This window comes from Anomaloglossus baeobatrachus, chromosome 12 (assembly GCF_048569485.1).
Source record: "Anomaloglossus baeobatrachus isolate aAnoBae1 chromosome 12, aAnoBae1.hap1, whole genome shotgun sequence".
NCBI lineage: Eukaryota > Metazoa > Chordata > Amphibia > Anura > Aromobatidae > Anomaloglossus > Anomaloglossus baeobatrachus.
Window position 1 is genome coordinate 111,273,646 of NC_134364.1, and position 9,506 is coordinate 111,283,151.

General features: G+C 43.8%; 1 protein-coding gene across 3 annotated transcripts in view; it reads left to right on the top strand.

The window, feature by feature from the left end:
- The window catches only part of LOC142258067 (acyl-coenzyme A thioesterase THEM4-like), a 106,382-nt gene extending 103,507 nt beyond the window's left edge, over positions 1-2,875 (top strand). For all 3 annotated transcript variants that reach the window (XM_075330513.1, XM_075330510.1, XM_075330511.1), the window contains exons 6-7: positions 274-398; positions 2,581-2,875. In XM_075330513.1, the coding sequence (XP_075186628.1) occupies positions 274-398; positions 2,581-2,603 (148 nt within the window). In that variant the 3' untranslated portion in view covers positions 2,604-2,875. The remainder of the gene's footprint in view (positions 1-273; positions 399-2,580) is intronic.
- The last annotated feature ends 6,631 nt before the right edge of the window (positions 2,876-9,506 follow it).

Consider the following 9,506-nt stretch of genomic DNA (forward strand, 5'->3'; position numbering starts at 1 on the left):
TGACAGCATATATTTGTGATATGGGTTCCTTCTCTTTACACAGAGTACAGGGGTATATGCTTGTGCAGTGATGGGAAGGGTCCTATATCTCTGTCCCACTTTATGACCCCATGCCTATTACCAATCCCAGGCTTAGTGTTTTGAGTGTGCTCCTTGGGGGTGGATACTAAATGGGTTGTCCAGGGCAAAGAACTTATCACCTATACAATTGGTGGGGGCCCGACCACTCAAACCTTACAAATAAGCTTCTTCTGGTATTGTCTTACTTGGCAGGCCCATACCACTTGGATGTACCTTGTTCGTGGACAGTCATGTGGACAAAATTGAAGGACGAAAGGTGTATTTGATCTGTCATATCCAAAGTCATGATCGCGTCATACTTCATGCAGAAGCCACAGGTGAATAAGCAAAATACTACATTTATCCTCCAAGCTGTATACAAGAACTATTTAGTTACAATGATGAATTTTTATGGCCGATGTATTCATTGGTCTTTATATCTATCAAAGGTTGACCAAAAAGATTCATCCTGCCATGATCTAGAGCCCCAGGATGGATATCTGTGGTAGCCGGACCAGGCCAATCTTCACTTCTTTGGGTGCTTTAGCACTATGACGTTATGTGAGGCCAAGTCACTGGGTCTCACTGCCACCTGCCCTGGTCCGACTGCCACGGAGGACCAGATTGGTCACTGGACCAAAGCAACGCAGATCTTTTGGCTCAAGTACAGTTAGGTCCAGAAATATTTGGACAGTGACACAATTTTCGCGAGTTGGGCTCTGCATGCCACCACATTGGATTTGAAATGAAACCTCTACAACAGAATTCAAGTGCAGATTGTAACGTTTAATTTGAAGGTTTGAACAAAAATATCTGATAGAAATTGTAGGAATTGTACACATTTCTTTACAAACACTCCACATTTTAGGAGGTCAAAAGTAATTGGACAAATAAACCAAACCCAAACAAAATATTTTTATTTTCAATATTTTGTTGCGAATCCTTTGGAGGCAATCACTGCCTTAAGTCTGGAACCCATGGACATCACCAAACGCTGGGTTTCCTCCTTCTTAATGCTTTGCCAGGCCTTTACAGCCGCAGCCTTCAGGTCTTGCTTGTTTGTGGGTCTTTCCGTCTTAAGTCTGGATTTGAGCAAGTGAAATGCATGCTCAATTGGGTTAAGATCTGGTGATTGACTTGGCCATTGCAGAATGTTCCACTTTTTTGCACTCATGAACTCCTGGGTAGCTTTGGCTGTATGCTTGGGGTCATTGTCCATCTGTACTATGAAGCGCCGTCCGATCAACTTTGCGGCATTTGGCTGAATCTGGGCTGAAAGTATATCCCGGTACACTTCAGAATTCATCCGGCTACTCTTGTCTGCTGTTATGTCATCAATAAACACAAGTGACCCAGTGCCATTGAAAACCATGCATGCCCATGCCATCACGTTACCTCCACCATGTTTTACAGAGGATGTGGTGTGCCTTGGATCATGTGCCGTTCCCTTTCTTCTCCAAACTTTTTTCTTCCCATCATTCTGGTACAGGTTGATCTTGGTCTCATCTGTCCATAGAATACTTTTCCAGAACTGAGCTGGCTTCATGAGGTGTTTTTCAGCAAATGTAACTCTGGCCTGTCTATTTTTGGAATTGATGAATGGTTTGCATCTAGATGTGAACCCTTTGTATTTACTTTCATGGAGTCTTCTCTTTACTGTTGACTTAGAGACAGATACACCTACTTCACTGAGAGTGTTCTGGACTTCAGTTGATGTTGTGAACGGGTTCTTCTTCACCAAAGAAAGTATGCGGCGATCATCCACCACTGTTGTCATCCGTGGACGCCCAGGCCTTTTTGAGTTCCCAAACTCACCAGTCAATTCCTTTTTTCTCAGAATGTACCCGACTTGATTTTGCTACTCCAAGCATGTCTGCTATCTCTCTGATGGATTTTTTCTTTTTTTCAGCCTCAGGATGTTCTGCTTCACCTCAATTGAGAGTTCCTTAGACCGCATGTTGTCTGGTCACAGCAACAGCTTCCAAATGCAAAACCACACACCTGTAATCAACCCCAGACCTTTTAACTACTTCATTGATTACAGGTTAACGAGGGAGACGCCTTCAGAGTTAATTGCAGCCCTTAGAGTCCCTTGTCCAATTACTTTTGGTCCCTTGAAAAAGAGGAGGCTATGCATTACAGAGCTATGATTCCTAAACCCTTTCTCCGATTTGGATGTGAAAACTCTCATATTGCAGCTGGGAGTGTGCACTTTCAGCACATGTTATATATATAATTGTATTTCTGAACATGTTTTTGTAAACAGCTAAAATAACAAAACTTGTGTCACTGTCCAAATATTTCTGGACCTAACTGTATATACTTACTCTAACAGTTTTGTAAACATTAATGAGGAAGTCTAAAAGTAAAATGCTCCAAATTTACTCAAAATATCCACCATTTTTGAGCTCACCATTAGATGTTTGTACTGTTGGGTTCCCATAGTTGGTTCTTATCTTGAATAAGGATATTGTCTTTGTTGATTTCTACAAACCATGGCATCTTTCTTTTTATTACCAGGTCTCTTTATAACGACGAACTAATAAAGGAGAACAACGGAGAAAAGGTCATTCATGACTATGTGTCCATCTGAGAAGAGTCTGTTCAACCATCAGCGAAATATCCTCTCTGATAGTCAATATGGACTACAGCTTTATGGTCTACCTATAATTTGTGACAACTGAGAATTATTAATGAGTAAGAAATGGTCTCACTTCAAGATGGCTCACTTTTACTCATTCATAGTAAAAAAAAAAGGGTGATGCCGCCTTCAATGGCCACTGTCATGTTAATAAAGATGATCTGATGGCCAATGCAATGACTTACAAAATTATGCCAAAGTCCTAGCCACTAAGTGTCCCCTTATGTCTAACTTGCTCTACACTACCTGTTGTAAAGTGCAATCTGTAGCGATGTAGAGATACCAAGATGAATTACAGGAAGTTTTTATCGCTACACAGGAAGTTAGGTGGATCTGTACCGCCCCCGTGCCAGCAGCCGACGCTGCTCGGATCCGGACCTTCTGTGGGTGGCACGAGGGTCTCCGGACCCGGGGGTCTCGCGCAGGGCCGGACTGGGACTAAAATTCAGCCCTGGCATTTGGGGGTACACAGGCCCACTTTTCGCGTGGTGAATGTGTAATATATTTCTGCACTTGTATATGTAAGTACTGTATGGCATTATGTGAGCACTGTATGGCACTATGTGACACTGTATGGCACTATGTGACACTGTATGGCACTATTTGACACTGTATGGCACTATGTGACACTGTATCACTCTATGTCACACTGTATGGCGCTATGTGATACTGTATGGCACTATGTGAGTACTGTATGGCACTGGGTGACACTGTATCACTCTATGTCACACTGTATGGCGCTATGTGATACTGTATGGCACTATGTGAGTACTGTATGGCACTATGTGACACTGTATCACTCTATGTCACACTGTATGGCGCTATGTGATACTGTATGGCACTATGTGAGTACTGTATGGCACTGGGTGACACTATGGCACTATGTGACACTGTATGGCACTATGTGAGTACTGTATGGAATTATGTGAGTACTGTATGGCACTATGTGACACTGTATGGCACTATGTGAGTACTGTATGGAATTATGTGAGTACTGTATGGCACTATGTGACACTGTATGGCACTATGTGACACTGTATTACTCTGTCACACTGTATGGCACTATGTGACACTGTATGGCACTATTTGACACTGTATGGCACTATGTGACACTGTATGGCACTATGTGACACTGTATCACTCTATGTCACACTGTATGGCGCTATGTGACACTGTATGGCATTATGTGAGTACTGTATGGCACTATGTGACACTGTATGGCACTATGTGACACTGTATTACTCTGTCACACTGTATGGAGCTATGTGACACTGTATGGCATTATGTGAGAACTGTATGGCACTATGTGACACTGTATCACTCTGTAACACTGTATGGAGCTATGTGACACTGTATGGCACTATGTGAGCACTGTATGGCATTGTGTGACACTGTATGGCACTATGTGATAGTGTATGGCACTATGTGAGCACTGTATGGCATTGTGTGACACTGTATGGCACTATGTGACACTGTAGGGCACTATGTGAGTACTGTATGGCACTATGTGAGTACTGTATGACACTATGTGACACTGTATGGCACTATAAAAAAATTGTTTAAAAGAACAGAGAGTCCTCAGTGGTTGATACCTTTTAATGGCTAACTGAAAAGATGGTAATAATTGCAAGCTTTCGAGACTACTCAGGTCTCTTCATCAGGCATGGTATAACACAAAATCTGAAGAGTCACGTATTTATACACAACAGGACTTAGAATAGTGCAGTAAAAAAAAAAAAAAAAAAAAAAAAAAAAAACAAGTTATATGAAACAGAACTATCTCTATGGCAGGGGGACAAGCTGTTCTAGCCATAAATACTGCTGCAGTTCAGTGTGAAAGCTTTATTGTCCTTTGATAAGGGTCTGGTCCGGGCTGTGACACGCTCGGATGGTCAGAGGAGCACATCTTTTAACTGATGTAAAAAGACATGAATCCATGAGACACATTCATTCCTTCTCTGAATGTGTCAAAGGTCATCATAAGTTTGTACTCCCATAGTCTCCTGTCTCTCTGGGACTTGAAGTTTCCTTTCAATACCAGCAATTTCATGTCCATGATGCTGTGGTCTGGGTTACAAAAATGTTTGGCCACAGGTAGATCCATCCTTTTCTCTCTAATTGTGTGGCGGTGAGAATTCATCCTTGTCCTGAGCTGTTGTCCTGTCTCCCCTACATACAGACCCCCAGTTGGACATTTGGTACATATAATTAAGTACACCACATTGGTTGTGCTGCAGCTGAACGTACCTGGGATCTTGTAGTCCTGATGTGATCTGGGAATCTTTATCTTGTCCGTTGTCAATATTAATGGACAGGTCTTGCATTTTTTCTGGTTGCAGGGAAATGTTCCTCTTGTTGTAGGAGAGGACAGGGAGCTTCTGACAATGATGCTTCTTAGATTTACAACAGCTCAGGACAAGGATGAATTCTCACCGCCACACAATTAGAGAAAAAAGGATGGATCTACCTGTGGCCAAACATTTTTGTAACCCAGACCACAGCATCATGGACATGAAATTGCTGGTATTGAAAGGAAACTTCAAGTCCCAGAGAGATAGGAGACTATGGGAGTACAAACTTATGATGACCTTTGACACATTCAGAGAAGGAATGAATGTGTCTCATGGATTCATGTCTTTTTACATCAGTTAAAAGATGTGCTCCTCTGACCATCCGAGCGTGTCACAGCCCCGGACCAGACCCTTATCAAAGGACAATAAAACTTTCACACTGAACTGCAGCAGTATTTATGGCTAGAACAGCTTGTCCCCCTGCCATAGAGATAGTTCTGTTTCATATAACTTGTTTTTTTGTTTTTTTTTGTTTGTTTTTTTACTGCACTATTCTAAGTCCTGTTGTGTATAAATACGTGACTCTTCAGATTTTGTGTTATACCATGCCTGATGAAGAGACCTGAGTAGTCTCGAAAGCTTGCAATTATTACCATCTTTTCAGTTAGCCATTAAAAGGTATCAACCACTGAGGACTCTCTGTTCTTTTAAACAATTTTTTTATCTCTACTGGCTAACACGGTACAAAGATATATTTTACTTGTATGGCACTATGTGAGAACTGTATGGCACTATGTGAGAACTGTATGGCACTATGTGACACTGTATCACTCTGTAACACTGTATGGAGCTATGTGACACTGTATGGCACTATGTGAGCACTGTATGGCATTGTGTGACACTATGTGACACTGTAGGGCACTATGTGAGTACTGTATGACACTATGTGACACTGTATGGCACTATGTGAGCACTGTATGGCACTATGTGAGTACTGTATGGCACTATGTGAGCACTGTATGGCATTGTGTGACACTGTATGGCACTATGTGACACTGTAGGGCACTATGTGAGCACTGTATGGCACTATGTGAGTACTGTATGGCACTATGTGACACTGTATCACTCTGTAACACTGTATGGAGCTATGTGACACTGTATGGCACTATGTGAGCACTGTATGGCATTGTGTGACACTGTATGGCACTATGTGACACTGTAGGGCACTATGTGAGTACTGTATGACACTATGTGACACTGTATGGCACTATGTGAGCACTGTATGGCACTATGTGAGCACTGTATGGCACTATGTGAGAACTGTATGGCACTATGTGACACTGTATCACTCTGTAACACTGTATGGAGCTATGTGACACTGTATGGCACTATGTGAGCACTGTATGGCATTGTGTGACACTGTATGGCACTATGTGACACTGTAGGGCACTATGTGAGTACTGTATGACACTATGTGACACTGTATGGCACTATGTGAGTACTGTATGACACTATGTGACACTGTATGGCACTATGTGAGCACTGTATGGCACTATGTGAGCACTGTATGGCACTATGTGAGAACTGTATGGCACTATGTGACACTGTATCACTCTGTAACACTGTATGGAGCTATGTGACACTGTATGGCACTATGTGAGCCCTGTATGGCATTGTGTGACACTGTATGGCACTATGTGATAGTGTATGGCACTATGTGAGCACTGTATGGCATTGTGTGACACTGTATGGCACTATGTGACACTGTAGGGCACTATGTGAGTACTGTATGACACTATGTGACACTGTATGGCACTATGTGAGTACTGTATGGCACTATGTGAGAACTGTATGGCACTATGTGACACTGTATCACTCTGTAACACTGTATGGAGCTATGTGACACTGTATGGCACTATGTGAGCACTGTATGGCATTATGTGACACTGTATGGCACTATGTGATAGTGTATGGCACTATGTGAGCACTGTATGGCATTGTGTGACACTGTATGGCACTATGTGACACTGTAGGGCACTATGTGAGTACTGTATGACACTATGTGACACTGTATGGCACTATGTGAGTACTGTATGGCACTATGTGAGCACTGTATGGCATTATGTGACACTGTATGGCACTATGTGAGTACTGTATGGCACTATGTGAGCACTGTATGGCATTATGTGACACTGTATGGCACTATGTGAGTACTGTATGGCACTATGTGAGCACTGTATGGCATTATGTGACACTGTATGGCACTATGTGAGTACTGTATGCCATTATGTGAGTACTGTATAGCACTATGTGAGTACTGTATGGCACTATGTGAGTACTGTATGGCACTATGTGAGCACTGTATGGCACTATGTGACACTGTATGGCACTATGTGAGTACTGTATGGCACTATGTGAGCACTGTATGGCATTATGTGACACTGTATGGCACTATGTGAGTACTGTATGGCACTATGTGAGCACTGTATGGCATTATGTGACACTGTATGGCACTATGTGAGTACTGTATGCCATTATGTGAGTACTGTATGGCACTATGTGAGTACTGTATGCCATTATGTGAGTACTGTATAGCACTATGTGAGTACTGTATGGCACTATGTGAGTACTGTATGGCACTATGTGAGCACTGTATGGCATTATGTGACACTGTATGGCACTATGTGAGTACTGTATGGCACTATGTGAGCACTGTATGGCATTATGTGACACTGTATGGCACTATGTGAGTACTGTATGCCATTATGTGAGTACTGTATAGCACTATGTGAGTACTGTATGGCACTATGTGAGTACTGTAGGGCACTATGTGAGCACTGTATGGCATTATGTGACACTGTATGGCACTATGTGAGTACTGTATGCCATTATGTGAGTACTGTATAGCACTATGTGAGTACTGTATGGCACTATGTGAGTACTGTATGGCACTATGTGAGCACTGTATGGCACTATGTGACACTGTATGGCACTATGTGAGCACTGTATGGCATTATGTGACACTGTATGGCACTATGTGAGTACTGTATGCCATTATGTGAGTACTGTATAGCACTATGTGAGTACTGTATGGCACTATGTGAGTACTGTATGGCACTATGTGACACATATTTGCAGTGTGTAGCAGACCTTGATGTATTTTCTGCTCTTTGCTTTCCTGATTTGTGGATTGTTCTGCCACATACCTGTGCCCTAATCACTCTACAAGCGCTGCAGTCACTACAGGGGATTGTACCTGTGCGGACAGGTCCACTAATATCACTGATATCACACTAATTAGTCCTCGATTAATGACTACGCGCCACTCCACACACACACAATACAATGCACCCCCATTACCCCTCCCTACACACACACACACACACACAATACAAAGCACCCCCATTACCCCTCCCCCCCCCACACACACACACAATACAAAGCACCCCCGTTACCCCTTCCCACACACACACACACACACACACAATACAAAGCACCGCAATTACCCTCCCCCCCACACACACACAATACAATGCACCCCCGTTACCCCTTCACACACACACACACACACACATTACAATGCACCCACATTACCCCTCCCCACACACACACACACAATACAATGCACCCCCATTACCCCTCCCTACACACACACACACACACACAATACAAAGCACCCCCATTACCCCTCCCCCCCCCACACACACACACAATACAAAGCACCCCCGTTACCCCTTCCCACACACACACACACACACACACAATACAAAGCACCGCAATTACCCTCCCCCCCACACACACACAATACAATGCACCCCCGTTACCCCTTCACACACACACACACACACACATTACAATGCACCCACATTACCCCTCCCCACACACACACACACAATACAATGCACCCCCATTACCCCTCCCCCCCACACACACACAATACAATGCACCCCCATTACCCCTACACACACACACACACACACACAATGCAATGCACCCCCGTTACCCCTCCCACCGCCCCCACACACACACACAATGCAATGCACCCCCATTACCCCTCCCCACACACACACACACACTATACTATGCACTCTCATTAGCTTCACTCTTTCTCACACACACACACACACACAATGCACGCTCCATTACCCCTCCCCCCACACACACAATACAATACACCCCCATCAACCACTACACACACAGAATACAATGTACCCCCCATTACCTGTTCCCCCACACACAATACAATGCACCCACCATTACCCCCTCCCCAGACATAATACAATGCACCCCCCATCACCCCTACACACAAACATTACACTACCCCATCACTACACACTCCTGCCTCCCCCCTCCCTCAGAATACAGTACTCCTCCATGGAGCGCTTACCGCTTCCTGATGTCTCCTGTGTGGCGCCCGCAGCACTGTGATGACATCAGCAAGGTGCTGATCTCATCACGTTGCTGCACGTCAGGGGCGGTGCCCAGTCCCGGCATACTGTTCAAATGTATTTACG